This window comes from Bombyx mori, chromosome 6 (assembly GCF_030269925.1).
Source record: "Bombyx mori chromosome 6, ASM3026992v2".
NCBI classification, from domain to species: Eukaryota; Metazoa; Arthropoda; class Insecta; order Lepidoptera; family Bombycidae; genus Bombyx; species Bombyx mori.
The window spans coordinates 12,924,425-12,945,382 of record NC_085112.1 but is presented as its reverse complement, the minus strand read 5'-3'; the positions used below and the strand labels follow the sequence as shown (position 1 = coordinate 12,945,382).

General features: G+C 40.5%; 1 protein-coding gene across 3 annotated transcripts in view; it reads right to left on the bottom strand.

The window, feature by feature from the left end:
* Window positions 1-20,958, bottom strand: part of LOC105843000 (uncharacterized) — a 40,744-nt gene that overhangs the window by 8,496 nt on the left and 11,290 nt on the right. For all 3 annotated transcript variants that reach the window (XM_038011765.2, XM_021346206.3, XM_038011764.2), the window contains exons 2-3: window positions 3,106-3,254; window positions 584-698 (exon numbers count right to left, since the gene is read on the bottom strand). In XM_038011765.2, the coding sequence (XP_037867693.1) occupies window positions 584-698; window positions 3,106-3,254 (264 nt within the window). The remainder of the gene's footprint in view (window positions 1-583; window positions 699-3,105; window positions 3,255-20,958) is intronic.

Below are 20,958 nucleotides of genomic sequence, written 5' to 3'. Positions count from 1 at the left end.
GCTAGCTTTTAGGTACATACGTAAATATATTTCGTAAGTTTTCAATAAGGTATCGGCGGACCTCACGGCATACAAAAAAATGAACTGAACTATTTAAGAAGTATCTTGGTTTTTTTTTGGGGGGCGTTCGGAAAATAAATTATTTATTTTTGTGATTTGGTAGTTTTAGCTGTAATTTTTTTTTATATTTTATTTAACTTTCATCATTATTTTTTTATTAACAAAAAGTCAAATCATAATAATTTAACAGCTGTAATTTTGTTTTTATTTTTTTTATTGCTTAGATGGCTGGACGAGTTCACAGCCCACCTGGTGTTAAGTGGCTACTGGAGCCAATAGACATCTACGACATAAATGCACCACCCATCTTGAGATATAAGTTCTAAGGTCTCAAGATAGTTAGAACGGCTGCCCCACCTTTCAAACCGAAATGCATTACTACTTCACGGCAGGGCGGTGGTACCTACCCGCGTGGACTCACAAGAGGTCCTACCACCAGTAAGAATTCTCTTGGAGAGCTTACTGACGTATTCCTATAGTACGAGACGTAGCTTCCTCTGCTGCATTTTAATCTGACACTTACCAGCAGCGAGTACTGTGATGGCTCCCGTTGGTACTCCGAGACCTAGTGCCGGCTTCTGCTTCTCTTCCAACCAACCCACCGCTCCAACCACCAGTCCTCCGATACCGCAGACAATCTATGCAACGAGTTACGTGATCATTAATGGCTTCCGCATTGAATATCAAGAAAAACTACAGTCATTAGACGTGGAAGGTATTTTAGACCTGCGAAGATAGGTAGCAGTATTATGCCTAATTTTGCGGTGAACCAATTTAACGGTTCGGTAAACAGTCGACGTCGCCCTAAGCACGTCATTACGGATCCTCCTGATCCAGTAACGGTGCTTTTAGGTACCACAAGCACCGGTCACCGTCCTTGTCGAACCCGTCGCTTGCGACGAAGGCTCGACGACTGAATTCTTCGATCTTCTCAGTGGGCCGCGTTTCCGATCCGGTGGTAGATTGTGCGAAACACTGCTAGGGCCAGTGTTAGCAACACTCCCAGTTAGAGCCCCGTGAGCTCACCTATACTTCAAGGAGAAGCTGAAATAGCCTCTCAAGGCTATCAGCATAGGTAGGGATAAAAAAATACTTTTTTTTTGTATCGTGAGAGACTTTCTTATTAGGATTAACGGCACAAGCGGGTTCTCTTTTCTATACTTCTATACTAATATTATAAAGAGGTAAGATTTGTTTGTTTGTTTGTATTGAATAGGCTCCGAAACTACTGAACCGATTTGAAAAATTCTTTCACTGTTTGGAAGCTACACTATTCCCGAGTGACATAGGCTAATAATCTTTTTTGAAAAAAATTATGGATCTTTACTAGAACTTCTTAATATAACCCAAAGTGTAAAAAATTACCTAAAATATTCTTTACATCGCATGCCCTGTGAAAACTATTGATGATAGAATAAAATAATGTACTACGACTTTGTAGAACACATTAATAATTATAAAAAGTTTCACGATAGCATATGTCTAACTATTATAGTTAAGCCGCAATAAGTGTTTTTTTTATTTAAAATAATAAAACAACGTCAAATATCGTTGAAATTTTTGTTAAAGACCCGAGCGGAGCCGGAGCGGGCTCCGCTCGGGCTTTAAATTATTAAAAAATTATTAAATAACCAAAATTGGCCACACTATTCGCAGTTTCGTCTGAATATTCAAGCGACTTCCAGGTCGCGTTTATAACCAAGTTTACGAAACGCCCAGAGTTCATTAAATTACACGAGATTCTACTCGAGGTGTTGCCAACGTCACGAGAATGTCGCCAGCCCTGTATTTTACATGCAAACGATGTCATCGCGTACTCTCATAATTGCGCTGGCTTTGTATCTTCGCTCGTAATTAACTGCGGAGATGTTTGAGCTTAGTAAGAGCGAAATTATAGCTTGGATACGCGTATCTGATTACTGGTGTCATTTATTTTGTGGTTCTGTGGGGTTGGTAAACAAGTTTAATATGTATTATTATTTGACTCATAATTTTAAATATAAAATACAATTCAATTGGCATTTTTGTAAGTTTAAAAATGTATCCGAAACGCAACCTAACTAGTAAATTAGCTATGCTTCACTTAACTTGAGAATATCAACAGCGTGAATTTCGTCACCCAACTTGAGACCTGAGGTCTAAGTCTGGATTATATGTATAACTAGCTGACGCGGCAGACTTCGTAGTGCCTCAATCGATAAATAAAAGACCTAAACTTTTATATAAAATAAACAAAAGGAATCCGTCCGACGGGGGACACATAAAAGCGAAAACAAAATTGTCATTTTTATTTATTTCCGAGCATTTTCATATTTGTCTACCTTTTAAACCTTCTCTGGACTTCCACAAATAATTCAAGACCAAAATTAGCCAAATCGGTCCAGCCGTTCTCGAATTGTAGCGAGACTAACGAACAGCAATTCATTTTTATATATATAGATAGATAGATAGATGTGTCACCCTCCAAATCCAGTTTCACGGTTGGAATAGGCAGGGCGGTGTATACCCGTGCGGATCCTAAATATAAAATCGACAGTAATTACGCAAATTATATTATAATTTTAGCGATTTTTATTTTTATTACACAATGTTCATTCATTCATTTATCACGGAAGTCTTTCCTCAATATAAATTAAGTACGTATTTCATTAGAAAAAATGGAATTTGAACACCGGCTTAGTTGAACATTTAGTAGAACATCGGTCGATATGAGCTGAAAATGTGTCTTTCTTTATCTTTTTTTTATTGCTTAGATGGATGGACGAGCTCTTAGCCCACCTGGTGTTACGTGGTTACTGGAGCCCATAGACATCTACAGCGTTAATGCGCCACACACCTTTAAGATATAAATTCAAGTATAGTTACAACGGCTGCCCCACCCTTCAAACCGAAACTCATTACTGCTTCACGGTAGAAATAGGCAGGGCGGTGATACCTACCCGTGTGGACTCACTAGAGGTCCTACCACCAGTAAAACCAGACTAGTAAATTTTACGATTTCGACCGCGACGATTCATACCTTCTTACTAGGTAGTAGTAGCTTACCTGTAACACTCTGACCCTTAGAGCTATTGCAAAAGGGTATAGCCGGACTCCACCCGCAAAAGGGAGATCTGTATCATCGCCCCTCGATGCACCGCTGACGGCACTGCACACAGATTGCTTACGCGACCACATCGTTTTGGCACGGAACACTAAAGAAAAAAATAGGAAGTGATAGGTCGAGACGAAATGGTTATGTTAGTAAAAACTTATATTAGAACTAGCTGACCCGGCAAACGTTGTGTTGCCTTAAATAAGATTTCTAGGGAAATTCTACTGTAGAAACCTCATTTAACCACATAATACTTCATAAACAAAAAAAAATATCAAAAAAATTAAAATAAAAAATAAATGTTTGGGGTGGACAACCCTTTTCACTTAGGGGTATGAAAAATAGATAGTAGCCGATTCTCAGACCTACTGAACATACTATTGATACACAAATAAAACCAAAAAAACATGGCTGAAAAATGTATAGTATTGTATAGCTCTCAAATTATATATTAAGTGTATAATCTATGATGTATAGTGAGTAAGTAAGACAGGAGACCGGCTTCGTCCTCATCCCTACTACGTGATGTTTGCTGGATGAGTGGTGACACCTGGCGGGGATAGCTGATCAATTGATAGTTGATCAGTAGTCGACCGGCGAGGGCGGGAGATCAAATTCAATTTAAAAAAAATCATAATTAAAGGAACTTGAAATTATAAACTCTGAATAAGAATTTATCGTACTACAATTATAAAATTTTATTGCTATCTTGCAACCTTATTGCAGATCTGTGCATAGAAAAAGAAATATTAATAAAGAAATTATAAGAGTGAAAATTGAGAGTAATATGATTTTTTTTATTTTAAGTCATAACAAAATAAAATAAAAAACTTGCCAAAAAAATTAAAGTTTATAATTAACAAATAAAAAATAGCGGTTGATCATAGAGGGATGAAAAATTGAGAGTAACATCAGATTTTTTATTTTAATTCATGACGAAATAAAAATAAAAATGAAAATCTTGGCAAAAAAATTAAAGTTTATAATTAACAAATAAAAAATAGCGGTTGATCATAGAGGGATGAAAATTGAGAGTAACATCAGATTTTTTATTTTAATTCATGACGAAATAAAAATAAAAATGAAAATCTTGGCAAAAAAATTAAAGTTTATAATTAACAAATAAAAAATAGCGGTTGATCATAGAGGGATGAAAAATTGAGAGTAACATCAGATTTTTTATTTTAATTCATGACGAAATAAAAATAAAAATGAAAATCATGGCAAAAAAATTAAAGTTTATAATTAACAAATAAAAAATAGGGGTTGATCATAGAGGGATGAAAATTTCAGAGTAATATGAATTTTTTTATTCTACGTCATGACAAAATAAAAACAAAATTCTCGCAAAAAATTTTAAAATTTTTGATTAGCAAATAAAAAATAAGGGTTGATCGTAGAGGGGTGAAAATTTAGGGTTGTATGTATTTTTGTATGCTGTATCATAAAAAAATAGAAATTAAAAATTTTGTCTAAAAAATAAATAAACAAAATTAGGGGTGGACTACCCCTAACATTTAAGGGGATGAAAAATAGATGTTAGCCGATTCTCATAGATACCGGATAAGCACAAAAAATTTCATCAAAATCGGTCAAGCCGCTTCGGAGGAGTATGGCAACGAAAACTGTGACACGAGAATTTTATATATTAGATAAAGGCGGATTTGAACAACCTGTAGGACATATTATGGGTCCCTATGGGTAGGTATCACCATCATGTTTACAACAGTCACAAAACAGTAATACGTTCAAGTTTTTTCTTGCTTTTATTGCATATGTGGGTGGACGAGCTCACGGCCCACCTGATGTTAAGTGGTTACCGGATCCCATAGACATCTACAACGTAAATGCCACCATCTACATTGAGATATGAGTTCTAAGGTCTCAGTATAGTACAACGGCTGCCCCACCCTTCAAATCGAAACGCATTACTGCTTTATGACAGAAATACGCAGGGTGGTGATACCTACCCGTGTGGACTCACAAGAGATTCTACCACCAGTAATTATGCAAATTATAATTCTGCGAGTTTGATTTTTATTACACAATGTTTTTCCTTCACCGTGGTAACCAATCGTGAATATTTGGTAAGTACATACATACTTCATTACAAAAATTGGTGCCTTGCCAGAGGAATTTGAACACCGGCGCATCGCTAGATACAAATGCACCGGACGTCTTATCCTTCAGTTCACGGCTTCAAAGAGTGGGTTACCAAACAACTACTATTATTAAGAGCACTTTTACAGTTTACTCTTGTTTCGTTTTCCGTGACCTTGCAAACTGGAAAGTATTCAAAACTTCTGCAAAAACATAATGACAGTAAAAAAACACGAGATTCAACCGTAAAAGTAGTTTTAATTAATAACTGGGAACAAATACTTGCGGTTATCCGGCCCCAATTTAGGATTCCCTGTGCTATGGGTACCAGAGACTGGCGTACATACCTACATACGTTTAAATTTATACACATATAGTTAATGAACATCCAGACAAAGAGCAAACAAACTTGTTCATCACACGAATGTTTGATAGATGTGGGAATTAGATCCCCGACTCTCGGCGCAAGCTATTGCACCACCGAGTCAGTTTTGATTATGTCTCAAGAAAACTGAAGAAAATACTATAAAACTGTTGAGATTTGAGACCTCATATCTCAAGCCGGGCGACGGCGTTCACGTAGCGATGTCTATGGCCTTCAGTAACCTCATAACACAAGACAGGCCGCATGTCCGTCTGAGCAACAAAAATGAAAACGGATTTTACTAGTTTTAACACTAATCATACTTACTGGTACCTACTTACTTACTACTTACTTACTGGTACCTATTTCTATCATAGCAGGTAGATAACGGTATATGACAAGTATAATATTACTCAAAAGAAAATAATGGTAGATTAATTGGTAAGAAAAAGTCATGAAGTCAAATGTGCAAAAGCAATAAGATGATACGTGCTTTTCAAATGCAAAAGTTCAAAATGGGTCATTTGACCCGTTATGTTAGGTTTAATGTTAAAGTTAAAGCGCGCATCAAAAATAAAAAAGCCTTATTTTACTGTGTTTGAATACAGAAAATACAATATGTACATGCGAAGCAAAGACAAGTATATCTAGGCTCTGGGTACAAAATTTTATTAACAATCATACCTCTTGATTCCATGATATATAGTGGTGGTCAGGGTGTTAGTAAATAGGAGAATTGAGGTGCTCAATGTTTAATTTAATTAACTAATTCTAGTTACCGTTTCTTAGTAAGCGTAATTGGATTAAGTATTTAATTTGTTACAAAATAAACACCATTTAATCGTTTCGGCCCGACAGAGCCTTACGAGAATGAAAAAGAAAACATCAATCGCCAATTTTGAAACAGGGCGAAGCCGTATCGACATGTGCTTTAACGGGCAAAACAGCTTCTGACATATAAACACGTGCAATTGGTGAAGGTATTTCGCAGTCTCCATGAAATACAAGAAACTTTAAATACACTTTTACTCGACTTCTATATTTTTGGAACGAAGTTCTTTATGGGACGATGCACAAAAAATAACATATTTTTTTATCATTCATTGACCACGATCTCAGAGCTTTCGTTTGCGCAATATACTAACTCTTATGCAAACAACCGTGAATTAAGTGTACCACAATAAGTTCGCACGTTAGTGAATTACCGTGGGTTGTTGCAAAACCTGCAGTTTTATTTTCTTTATACTTATAGATAGAATAGAATTTAAAATTAATATTTTTATAATAAGGAACTTCGTTCCTATCCGGTGTCCCACGACACCACTCATCTTTTTTATCTATCTATTTATTCAACAGAATCTTCCAACGTTATTTTCGACAACTTCTAGACATCTGGTTGACTTTATAATTTGTACATGTAAAGATTTGATGACAATTTAATTAATACCTAGTTTAATTACTTTGGCCATTAGTTCCAGTATAAATTTTGTCAACGATCTTACTCAGTGGCGGGCAGTTGGAGAGGCTTATGTCCAGTAGTGGACTGGTATAGGCTGATGACAAAATTCTAACCAGGGTTTAGACAAACATATTCTAAAATTTTATTCGACTTGTTATTTCCGATGAACGCCACAAGAAAAATCGAGTTTTAGGCCACGGTGATCATCGGTGAGCCTTGTGCTCATGCCAAATCCCTAGGTAGCATGATAAGAGGACATTCCGCGCCGACTCTAAGTAATGCGATATAAGGCCAAAAAGAAGAAAAATCCCGCAGATCCAAAGGTTCAAAATGGTCCCCAACAACAAGTTTCTCGATAACCTTTTTTTTTTTTTTTTTTTTTTTTTTTTTTTATGATTGGAAGTTTACTGGTGGCCCGAAGGCCTTTCCAGTTTCACCAGGACAGGTGGGCGAGCAAAGGCTCAGCCAAGAGGAGTGGGATTTGCTAACAACTGCCCGAGCGCCTCGAAGGAGACCTAACAACTCAAGAGCAATTGTTTCGCGAATGAATCTACTACCGGATCGGAATCGCGACCCGCTGAGAAGATCCGGCGAGAAACTCAGCGGGCTGATGCATGGGTTAGGTTGCACGTCGACCTCTTTGTCGAGTTCGACGAGTACGGTTACCGGGGTCCCTAAGCCTGCCCCTAGTATTAGAGCTGAAGGCATCTAATGCAAAGGTTATTGGATCTGATGGATCCGTAAGGACGTGTCTAGGGCGTCAACGGTGACTGGCTCCTGCATGATCAGGATTCGGGGAGTAGTCAGCGGCGGCAACGATAAGGCGATTATCATGACGCATAGCCTTATCGAAGTATCGTTCCGACGCTGACTTCATGTATTTCCGAATTGATTCGAGGCCCAGGTCGTCGTGTAGGTCAACGTTCCTCACGAACCACGGAGCCCCGACAGCTAACCTGCAAAAGCGGGATTGTAGGGATTGGAGGGTGTCTATGTGTGTGCGGGCCGCGTGAGCGAACACCACACTCGCGTAAGTCATGACGGGCCTTATGCAAGTTTTGTAAAGTGTCACCTTGTTCCGAAGGGACATTTTACTCCGCTTACAGATCATGGGGTAGAGTCTACCGAAAATAAACGCGGCACGGTCACGGACTGATTTTATATGCGGGCGGAATGTCATCGATGCATCCAGGGTAACGCCCAGGTACTTGACCTTCCTGGCCCAGGGTATGGGTTGTCTAAAGAGAGTAATCGGGGGTGTGAGATTCCTCCTCCTAATCCGGGAGGAAATCCGTGTGGAGCTTCCCCTCTGAAATAGCACCGCAGTACTTTTCGCTGGGTTGATGTCTATGCGCCATTTTCGGAACCACTGTCCTAGGGCTAGGGCTGCGCTCTGAAGCTTCTTCGCGATTAGGGACTTATTTCTACTAGAATAGTAAACAGTCGTGTCGTCGGCGAATAAAGCTAAATGGGTCGGCGGCGACCGGGGAATATCGTTGACGAATAAGCTAAATAGGAGGGGTGAGAGGACAGAGCCTTGCGGGACTCCAGCTGTGAGAGGTCGTGGGGAGGAGCGGGTTCCCTCGACTCGATATCGAAAAGAGCGGTTCGACAAGAAGTCCCGTATGATGAGCACGAGACTATCCGGCACGCCCATGTTGAATAGTTTGAAAATCAAACCATTGTGCCAGACTTTGTCGAACGCTTTTGCGACGTCGAAGAAGAGAGCTCCCGTGTATAACGGTTTTGGTCGATTAAGCCCCACAAGAATGTGCTCCGTGAGGCGGTGCACCTGTTGAACGCATGAGTGATTTGTACGGAATCCGAATTGTTCATCGATAAGAATGCCCTTGGATGAGACGAAGTCTCTGAGGCGTTTGTAGAGCAGACGCTCATACAGTTTGCCTAGAGACATGAGGAGGCTAATCGGGCGGTAGCTCGTCGGATGATTTTTTGGTTTACCGGGTTTATGTATGCCGATAACGTCCGCTTCTTTCCACACCGCGGGAAAGATACAGTTCGCCATAGCGGCATTGAAAATAGATGCCAACATCACGATGAGTTGGACGGGTAGAAGTTTAATAACGCGGTTAGATATACAGTCGGAACCGGGAGCCTTGCGAGGACGTAGGTCTTTGATCAAGTCTTTAACTTCTATCGGGGTGACGGGTGGTAACGCATCCGATGGTGGCAAGGAGGCTCTGCGTTCTACCTCACTGTCTACTAATTCTACATGAACAGGGTCCACGGATTGAGTGCTGGGCGTGCACTGGGTTTGCAATGTATCGGCCAGCAGCTCTGCTTTTTCGTCATCATCGAACGCCGCGAGTCGGCCTGAGGGGCCTACGAGGGGGGGCATAGTTACTACCGTATCCGATTTGAGAGTACGAGCTAAGCGGTAGTAAGACCTTTGGGAGGGCGCGAGTCCTTCTAAGAAATCAGACCATCTGGCATCTCGGACTTCGGCGATGCGAGACTTTACGTCGCGTTGTAGGGCACGCATTCGAATACGATTTTCCGCGGTAGGATACCTGTCGTAGGCGCGTATCGAGGCGTTCTTAGCTCTAAGGAGTTCCCTAATATCGTCGGACAATTTGAAGCGGTGAAGGAAGTCCTCCGCTACAACTTGTTTCGATGACCTATCTAATGTCGAGGTGATGTGTGACGTTAAGATGTCTATGGCTTCAGCGGTATCCTGAGGAGACGGGATAGAGTCCGGGTTAAACGGGAGCGATGGTGGATCAGATTCAGCCAGGCTGATGCCCAGCGTGTGCCAATCCACCACAGTCCTCGTGACGGGAACGGAATCGGGAGCGCGACCGAGCTTCATAACGACGGGACGGTGGTCTGAATCTAACTCTGAAACTACTTCGATCGACTGTAAGCGCAGAGTTACGTTTTTTAATAACGCTATGTCGAGTATATCCGGGCGATGCGCGATATTTAGCGGGTAGTGAGTCGGGGTTAGCGGAGCGACGATATCGAAGGCGAGATCATCGACTAACGCGTCAAGCCGCCTGCCATTCGGGGTTGTTGTGTGTGAGTTCCACCTGATGTGTTTACAATTTAGGTCGCCCGCCAGAATGACAGAGCTCCCCATACCGAGCAGCGCCTCGATATCACTGCTTAGAACGATCTTATCCGGTGGAAGATAAACGGACGCGATAACGATCGGCGCGTGTCCCGTCAGTGAGATTCGGCACACTGATGCTTCGATATTAGCGAGCGCGGGAGGATCGAGCGGGACGCAATGCAGGGCTCTTCTATAGTAAATGACGGTACCACCACCACGGGCAGAGAGCCTGTCGTTCCTGACCATGTTATAGTTCGCGATTTTAGGGTCACGGCGCGCGGGCTTAAGTAGGGTCTCCTGCACTAAAAAGATATCAATTTGGTGGTCACGCAAAAAGTCAGAAACCTGATCACGTTGATTTGCGAGACCGTAAGCGTTAAAAAATCCTATCGTTACGGATAGGGGCTTTATTCTACTTATATACGCCATTGATTACCGGCGGAGTGAGGGGAGGACGTACGTATTTAATGACGCGTATACGTCGGCGTATTCCTGCACAACGGCGATAAAGTGTTGTGCAGTGGAGGCAGCGCGAATGGCGTCGCCCAAAGCGTTAACGCGCTCAAAGTTGATCGACTGAAAGAAGTCGATCGCTAAAGCGAGATTATCGGACGCGGTCGGAGGGCAAGTCGCGGGAGAGGGACGAGTCGCGGGGGCGGGACGAATCGCGGAGGAGGGAGTTGTAGCCGTGTTCGTGTACGGCAGCGGTTTTGCCCAGGCCGAGACACTGGGCACCGCCGCCGGAACGAACGCTGGCTTAGCCTGCGACGCAGAGGGTGCCGAAGCTTTGATGTCTGGGCCGGAAGCTCGGAGGCGGTTTTGGCGGGCGACGCGGCGATTTATTTTAGGGGCTCGGGGGCAACCACGGTAATTTGCGGGGTGACCCTGTGTTCGACACAGGACGCAGCTAGGCGGTTCCGTCGCGGTTTTTTGGTCGCGAGCGCAGAGGGCCGTGGCGTGATCGCCCAAACACTTAACACATCGGGGGCGCGCGTGACAGTTACGGGAAGAGTGCCCGTACAATTGACAGTTATGGCACTGGCTAGGAGTGCCTTTTTTATGGGGGGCTTCGACAGCGATACCAGAGAGCCTACAGACGGTCTGTGTGTTAAAGATTTTCTTACCCTCGGGGGTAGGCTGGAGAGCGACTAGAACCATATTATATGGTTCCCTACCGCGACCGGTGTGCATACGGTGCACAGAATTCACTGGTAGGCCTTGTTCTAACAGGTCGGCTTTTACGAGCTCTACATCTAACTCTTTAGGGATTCCGCGTATTACAACGCGGAGTTCGCGCTCCTCCTGGAGCGTATACGTATGGAAACTTATACGCTCCTTACGGAGGTAAGAAGAGAGGGCCCTATGGTCGTCGGGTGTTTGAACCTTAATTTGAATGCCGTTCGCGAGGTTACGGGCATTCGTGAAATTTATATTTTTGGCCTTAAGGGCCAGGCAAACTCGATCCCAAGCTGCCTTCTCCTGAAGGATAACCGGGGGAGGGGTCTGGGTTTTATTTTGTGCCACCGGACGCGGCGACGGAGTGGCACGGGCTGGGGGTCTCGATTACCTAATATACGCTCTTCTGTATACGGTCAAACGGAACGTCGGCCCTTAAAATCCTATCACAATAATACATACATTACAATTGAAATCATTGAAGTAGGTCATAGGTTGTCTTTATATAGAATGTTCGCAAATGTGTCAGGCGGTTTTCCACATTGCCACATACAGTTAATTTTCGCTGAGAGCTATTTCAGTTTCGTTAGTTATTTTAGTCTAAATTCGTTCCATTAACTTGAAGATTCAGAATGTTGGGATTAAGAATAATATGTTGAATTATTTCACTTGAATTTTAATGTGGCATCGTGAATGTTTTTCTAAATTATGTAATTATGATTGTTGAATGTTCTTTCTGCCTTTGATGGTTTTTTATTTTTAAACAATTGGAATTGTCATTTATAATCTTTCCGATAGATGTAGATAGAATGGTGGTACCTACCAGTGCGGGCTTACAATCAATCATTAGCAATTAGGAACATTTATAGATAGAATTTGTGGATTTGAATTTTATTATACAAAGTCTTACTTTCATTAGTGAAGTTGTTCATCAAAACGTGTAAAGTAGGTGTTTTCTTTAAAGATTGGCACCTACTTCCAGGGTTTGAATACCAGTGTAATCGCATAGCTTGAGTACATGGAATATCTTATTCTTTAGGCCAAGACCACTTTAAAGCAAATCATCGCGTTCGAAATAATTGGCTTGCCTTTTTGTGGAAACGGCTTCATGGCAGATTAAAGAGGACGAAAAAGTAGGAGTTTGAGGAGGATAACTTCGAACATCTGCATTGCATGATTAGCCATAGATCTCGGGTCTCAACGACTGCTTTTCAACCTATACACCCTGAGGCTAAGTCATCGCCAGAGCTCTTAGAGGCAATGCGAATTACGCCATTTTACTCAAAACTTGAAGTAGAAATCTTATGTCTCAAGTTTATGTTATTCTATTGTATGATACGGTAGGTTCTATCTTTGAGTCATAATTTTTTTAATAAAAAAATACCCGGTTTATTTGTTCCGTCCCGCCGGTCTCACTGAAGTGTTTCATTGATCTGCTATATTCACTGTTATCAAAATGCGCAATCTTATCCGACTAATGTGTGGCTTTATCGTAAAGCTTTTGACATTATGATTGATAGCATAAGCTGAATATTGAAAAGCTTGATTGTTTTCCTGGTGTTCTTGTTCGAAGTTCACAGCGAAGTTTTTGTTTTATTTTTTACTGCTTTTGAGAAGTTCAATTTTGGTCTGGTATTATGACTAGATGGGATACTAAGGAATATAAAATGGTCGCCTGGCTCCGAACTAAGGTGAATTATCCTACAATGACCAAACAACAGTCCCTGTAGTGAGTATAGCTCTGAAGCTAACTTATTTAAGTACAAGAAAAGGCTCTTTACTTTTTAGGTATTTAAATACTCGCCAAATAGATATTCTCAAAATAAAACTATTCTTAATTGACTTCAACTGGTGGTAGGATCTCTTGTGAATCCGCACGGGTACGTACCACCGCCCTGCCTATTTTTGCCGTGAAGCAGTAATGCGATTCGATTTGAAGGGTGAGGCAGCCGTTGTAACTATACTGAGACCTTAGAACTTATATCTCAAGGTGGGTGGCGCATTTACTTTGTAGTTGTCTATGGCCTTCAGTAACAACTTAACACCAGGTGGGCTGTGAGCTCGTCCACCTATCTAAACAATAAAAAAAACGTGGAAATCTTGAAGAGATTTTCATATAGACAGACATAATATTTTCTCCTACCAAAAATGGTCAACGCGGGTAAAGTTGTTTTTACTTCAAAAATCATCAAAGTAGTTCCGAATAACCTTTTGACAGGCTAGCAATGGTTAATTTTGGTTTTTTCCATATTCTCACCGCTAGCTCTGGTATAGATTAAAGAAGCTTCTAAATTAGAAATTTAAGCCGTATTACATGTTTTCGGATGGTAAGCACGTAAGGGCCGATCACATACATAAATCCCAACGATCCAGCTGCAAAAACATTGTTGAGTTCGGTTTATGGATTTACCTTTAAGGATGGAACAGAAAATAATCTTTTGTTCAATGTTTTCAGGCGGGTGTAGTGAAATTTAATGGACATTAAGATGAAAGGGGTTTTTGGATGTTTTCGTCACATTACCCATCAGTAAGGTTCAGTTTTTTATAGACATCTTCAAGGTAAAATGCGCCACCCACCTCGGGATATAAGTTCTAAGGTCTCAAATATAGATACAACGGCGCCCCACCCTTCAAACCGAAACGCATTACTGCTTCACGGTAGAAATAGGCGGGGTGGTGGTACATACCCATGCGGACTCACAAGAGGCCCTACAACTAGTAATTACGCAAATTATAATTTTGCGGGTTTGATTTTTATTACACGATGCTATTCCTTCACCGTGGAAGTCAATCGTGAACATTTGTTGAGTACGTATTTCATTAGACAAAGTGTAGAATTTGTTGGTCGTGATTGACAAAGTCGAGGAAAAGACCTTCCGATCACCGAGCTAATGTTCGCATCAAGTAACTGTCCTAAGCAAACATCATTGGTCGTTAGGCGTATTGTGAGACCACACGACCTCACAACATAAACATGGGTTGGGTAGTAGCAGCCACGTGAATTAACATTATATAGATCGTGAGGTTGTTTGTTTATCCGAGATACAAATGTATGTATGTATATTGTACCACCGTTTGTCAGTTTGTTTGAGGTTTAATGCGTTCACAAGTTCAATGGTTTCAGTTATAACTTTATTGTTAGTAATGTTATTTTTTGGTACGTAAAACAGTACCCAATAATAAGACAAAAGGAGACGGAAAATCGTGGGCCAAAAATGTAATAACTTGGTATGTAGTCTAAAAAATTTGTCATATTTTTTTATATAAGAATATAAAAAATTACCTCAATCCTCTTTCTGGGACCGGAGAAAAATGAGAAAGTTAGTTTTTGTCGGTATAACGGTGTGATCGATTTAATTAATCGATTACAGGATTGTAAAAAGAAAAACATTGCACTAGGTAATTAATGCAAAGTAATTAAATGAGCGATTTATACTTGTTGTATACAAGTGCGGTATACGCCGGATTTAATTGCGATTATATACATAAATGCATTCTATTAATACTTAACAAAGTAATATGATTATCGATTTCAAATCGATTAAAATCGATTGTATTTTTGATGACAGCTTTGACAGTAAGCTGACATGACGTTTGTTCATAGATTATACAATTATTTTTTGGCGCTTGTTGGTTTTTTCTGCTCTACTCGTTTTGTATCTTCGACGCATTTTGAGTGTGTATCTATCGGGCTGTTTTTATATTTTCAACGATCATTGCTTTATTATTACGGATTCCAACTCTGCCAGCCTTGTACGACAATTGCTTCTACACTGGAAACCGAAAATCGCTCACACGTTTGACTTGAAATTGTTGCATTGGATACTGTTGAAATTATGGATCGCTGTGTGAATTGTGGGATGGCAATTCCATATTCCATACCTGATATATATCATTGATATTCATTCATAATATGACATTTAAAAGATTATCCAATGGATATAATAAACATTTACTTATGCTTAAATAAGTTATTATTCAGCTCTTTTCAAGAGATTGTAACATAACCTAACTTTTACTAAATCTTGATTAACTCGGCTCTCAGATTGAGAAAACTTTTATAATTTTCAGCAAGGTACTGATAAATCTGAATCTATTAATTCATATTAGTTTCATCACGTTACATTCGGGCCCAAAAATGTATGTAATCGTTTCAGTCTCCTTTAAAGTAACTTTTACGCTATCGAGAACGTTAAAAAACTCGCACAAAGCACACAGATGCACTCTACTCTCAGCACCTGGGTCCACGAGGCCATCCGCGCTGCCGAGGATAAGCAGGATTATTAAGGGAGGCGACAACCCTCAGCATTAAGGATTATCGACACAAGAAATCCATTTCACATAAAAGTGCCAGTTAATTTTATTATAGTTCCCGAGAAAAGGACAATCAAAATTTTCTTTCAATTCAGCTTAGGTCTGTAAATGAAATGTTCTTTAAGAACAATTTGACTGATTCGTAAGCGGACTGCTAGACCGATTCAAGATAATTTTTTTAATTAATAATTTGACCAAAAACTTACTATTAGATCTTCTTGTCAATTGTTTCACTCTTGACTGAGACGTGATCATCATGTAGTCAACACTATTAAATATCTTATTACGATTATTATTAGATATCAGAACCAAAAAAAACTAGGGCATTTTGTTCAAAACATAGCAACCCTATTTTCCTCACCGCGGCGGAAGCGGGGGAGAGGCGTGATGTGAGAGAATAAAACGACGTGCATCGACGAAAAACGCAATCATTGTCGGTCCCGTAAAACTGTATTAACTTTGATCCGATTATTAAACCAGCTTTAAATACAGTCCACTTTTATTCGTATAAGCCTTGCACCCAACATCCATCGCAACGGCGCCAACATATGGTCCTTCGAGCCGGATCATTGTAGATGTAACCAACAAAAATCTTAGAGCCTTAGCCACATTGGATCAACCTGTCGAACATTGGGACACTTTGGTGATTCATATGATGGCGTCTAAATTGGACAGCATCACTAGTAGGGGCTGGGAAGAGCATCGTAATACTCTCAACGACCCTCCAACTCTAAAAATATTTACTAAATTCATTTCAAATAAAGCCGATTTATTGGAAACGTTAGAGGATGCGCGCCGAATCAAATCTAAAAATGAACATTTTAAGCTTAAAGCACTAACACAGCTAACTACCATTAACAAAAATAAAACAGTTGCGTGTCCGTTATGTAATCAGGAACACTTCCTGTACGCGTGCGAGTCTTTTAGAAGTTTGTCGATTGAAACACGTATTAGGAAAGCAAAAGAGCTTAGAGTGTGCCTTAACTGTCTGAGGCCTGGACACACTGATTCTCAATGTAAGCTCAGCCATTGCAAGTACTGCAAGTTAAAACACAACACGCTTCTTCATTATACGAAGCAAACAGCCGCAGTTGAAACCGTTGTCGTGTCAGCCACGGCAACTGATACTTCATCACACGTTTTACTCTCTACGGCGTTAGTTCAGGTTTTAGACTCTAATGGGCAAACGCACACTGCACGTCTTCTTTTAGACAACGGGAGTACTGCTAACTTTATTACGGAGGATCTCTGTCTGGCTGAATTTGAGGCTGAATTTGAGAACGAAGCGTGTGGATTACATAGCATGTGGTATTAGCAATAAAACCTCCGCGTGTAATGAATCGTGTTTGATAAGCATACGTTCATTAGATGGCAACCACAACTTTAACATCAATTGCTATCTCTTGAATAAAATTACGAACTCTTTACCTTTAGCATATTTAGAAAATAAAAACATAAATATACCATCGGGAGTATCTTTAGCGGATCCAACTTACCATATTCCATCCTCCATTGACATATTGGTCGGAGCAGATGTTTTCTGGAATGTCATAGGTACAAACCGTATTCAACTAGGCAAAAATAAACCTGTTCTTTTTGAAACCAAGCTTGGCTGGGTAATTTCTGGTTCCCTCTTAAACAAAACTAACTCTAAAGATTTACATTGCTTATTAAGTTGCGATTCTTCAAAGATCTTACTTACAGATCTTACTAAATTTTGGGAGCTAGACTCTATACCATCTTCAACAGTCAACGATTTAAATAGTCATCCGTGTGAAAAGGTGTTCACTGAAACTACAACGCGCGCTGAAGACGGACGCTTTAACGTGACTTTACCTTTCCATGAATCACCAAAATGTTTAGGAGACTCGTACTATATGGCCAAGCACCGGTTCCTTTCACTCGAAAGGAGACTAAAATCAAACAAGACACTTAAAATGCTATACGGTAGCTTCATGCGCGAGTATATCGATCTTGGTCACATGAGTGAAAATATCCACAAAACTAACAATAACGTGGTTCAGTATTTCCTTCCTCATCATGGTATTTTAAAGGAATCTAGTACAACTACAAAATTGCGAGCAGTCTTCGATGCATCTGCTCGTACATCGACAGGTAAATCACTAAATGATATTCAGATAGTAGGCCCCACGATACAAGATGATTTATTTTCAATTTTAATACGATTTCGACAACATCTGTATGTGGTCACGGCCGATATAGAAAAAATGTATCGACAAATTTCATTAGACAGTTCTCAACGCCCTTTACAACAAATTTTATGGCGAATTAATCCTTCACAACCCATAAAGACGTACACACTAAACACATTAACTTATGGCATGGCCTCAGCTTCTTTTATAGCAACCCGATGTCTTATACAGCTAGGCAATGAAGCTCACGATGACGATGTTAAGCGCGCTATATGTCATGACTTTTATGTTGATGACTACTTAGGTGGAAGTCACACCATTCACAGCACCATAGAATTGTGCAGAAAGATTAAAGTTGCCCTCCAGTCTGGACAATTTAATCTTCGTAAATGGCATTCCAATAGTTCTGAAATTCTCAGAGCTGTTAGCGATACTTCGAATGATAACGCAGATTGTGTAGATCTGAGTTCCAACGAACACTCGAAGACTTTAGGTCTTAATTGGAAATGTCGCGCTGACAATTTATACTTTTCGATAAATTTGTCACCTTCACTCATTATAACAAAGCGGTATATCTTGGCTACCGTAGCCCAAATATTTGACCCGCTTGGCTTAGTTTCGCCTTGCATTGTAGAAGCTAAGCTTTTGCTGCAAGATCTCTGGAAACATAAATGCTCATGGGACGACGAGATCATGGAACCTTTAAAGAAGACATGGCTTAACTTTGTTAAAACCTTACCTCATCTCAATGATATTCTAATTCCACGCTGCGTTATTTCTCAGCCGATTGGAATACAGCTTCATGTTTTCACGGACGCATCGGAGAGAGCCTACGGCGCATGTGTTTATGTTCGAAGTGAGACGTCAGAAGGATCCATAAAAACCATTCTTTTAGCATCAAAAAGCAAAGTAGCTCCTATAAAAACTACTACGATTCCAAGACTGGAACTTTGTGCCGCCATGCTTGGTTCCAAATTATGTGAAAAGATCACCACGACTTTAACATTAAAAGTAGAAAGGTGTTCATTTTGGTCGGACTCAACGATAGTTCTCGGTTGGATTGCCTCTTCTGCAATTCATTTGAAAAAATTCGTAGCTCATCGTGTGTCTGAGATACAGAAAATCTGCGCTGGACACGAATGGCGGTATGTCCCTTCAAAGGAAAATCCAGCAGACTTGGTATCTAGAGGATTGAACGCTAGTCTTTTACGTAATTCCGCTTTATGGTGGTCGGGACCTTCATTTTTAGCTCAGGACCCATCACACTGGCCAACCAACCCAAATCATACCGATCATCTTCCAGAAACTGTTCATGCTTTACACATAAATCAAGGCTCTTCAAAAAATTGTATATTGTCAAATCTAATTCAGAACACATCTAGATTTTCTAGGTTAATTCGCGTGACATCTTATATCTATCGTTTTATATCTAATTGTAATCATAAACATTTACAAAAAGGGAGGCTAACTGACTTAGAATTAAGAAATGCAACAAACCATTTATTATTTGTAGCTCAGGAAGAATCGTTTTCTGCAGAGCGTTCTCTTTTAATCGCTGGTAGGTCCCCGTATAAGGTACCGTACTTTACCGATTAAAAATAAACTTATTTATTTGTCACCTTTCCTCGATGGCGATGGGTTGATGAGAGTTGGCGGTAGACTCAACAATTCAGATTACGAATTTAATATTAAGCACCCAATTCTTCTCCACGCTAACCATCGTTTAACTAATCTTATATTTGAAATGTTACATCTTAAACATTTACATTGTGGTCCTAAACTCTTATTAGCAATCACTAGGCACAACTATTGGCCCATTGGTGGCAATAATTTAGCTAAAAAGGTTGTGCGAAACTGTGTGACGTGTTGCAGATTTAAGGCTACTACTGTTCAGCCACCCATGGGGGATTTACCACGTCAACGTGTGCACCTGGAATATCCCTTTCTTCAAACTGGCGTTGATTACGCTGGCCCAGTGTTGGTAGCAAACCGGAAAGGTAGAGGTTCTAAACTAATAAAATCATACATCTGCGTGTTCGTATGTTTGGCAACGAAGGCCGTACATTTGGAGCTTGTCTCAGACCTGTCCAAGGATGCATTCATTGCTGCTTTGAATAGATTTACTGCGCGACGCGGGAAGCCACAATCAATTCTGTCTGATAATGGTACCACCTTTGTTGGAACGTTCAATGAATTATCCAAACTTCTTAGTCGTACCCTTCCTTCCGATTTGGCAGAGCAAGAGATTAAATTTTCTTTTATACCGGCATACACACCACATTTTGGCGGACTTTGGGAGTCAGCCGTTAGGTCTACGAAATATCACTTGCGTAGAATTTTAGGGCTAACACATCTCACATTTGAAGAAATGACGACTTTATTAACTCAAATTGAAGCCATTTTAAATTCAAGGCCTCTCATTCCTCTGTCAGATGATCCTTCGGACTATTATCCTCTCACTCCAGCTCATTTCCTAATAGGACGATCTTTACTCTTTGTACCTCAGCCTGATTTAACAAATCATTCAACTTTAACCTCTCTTAAGAGATTCCAGCGTATCGAGTACCTTAAGCAGCATTTTTGGCAGCGATTCTCCAATGAGTACGTCGTGTGGCTACAACAAAAAATGAAATGGCCGACTCAAAAGGGAGACTTAAAAGAAGGTATGATGGTTGTCATCAAGGAGAAGGGACTACCACCTCTTATGTGGCTGCTCGGACGCATTATTCGTCTTTGTCCTGGACGAGATGGAATTACACGTGTGGCAGATATCTTAACCAAGAAAGGTGTTATACGACGCGCTTACAACAACATATGCCCGCTACCAGTCAATATTTGAAGTTCTTCAACCCGGGGAGCATGTTCAAAACATAGCAACCCTATTTTCCTCACCGCGGCGGAAGCGGGGGAGAGGCGTGATGTGAGAGAATAAAACGACGTGCATCGACGAAAAACGCAATCATTGTCGGTCCCGTAAAACTGTATTAACTTTGATCCGATTATTAAACCAGCTTTAAATACAGTCCACTTTTATTCGTATAAGCCTTGCACCCAACATCCATCGCAACGGCGCCAACACATTTGCGTGTTGTAAAACAAACAGCAAAGGGTTCTGTAGTCAGGGTGAATCGAAATTTAATAATAGTTCTATCTGAGTGGCGGGTG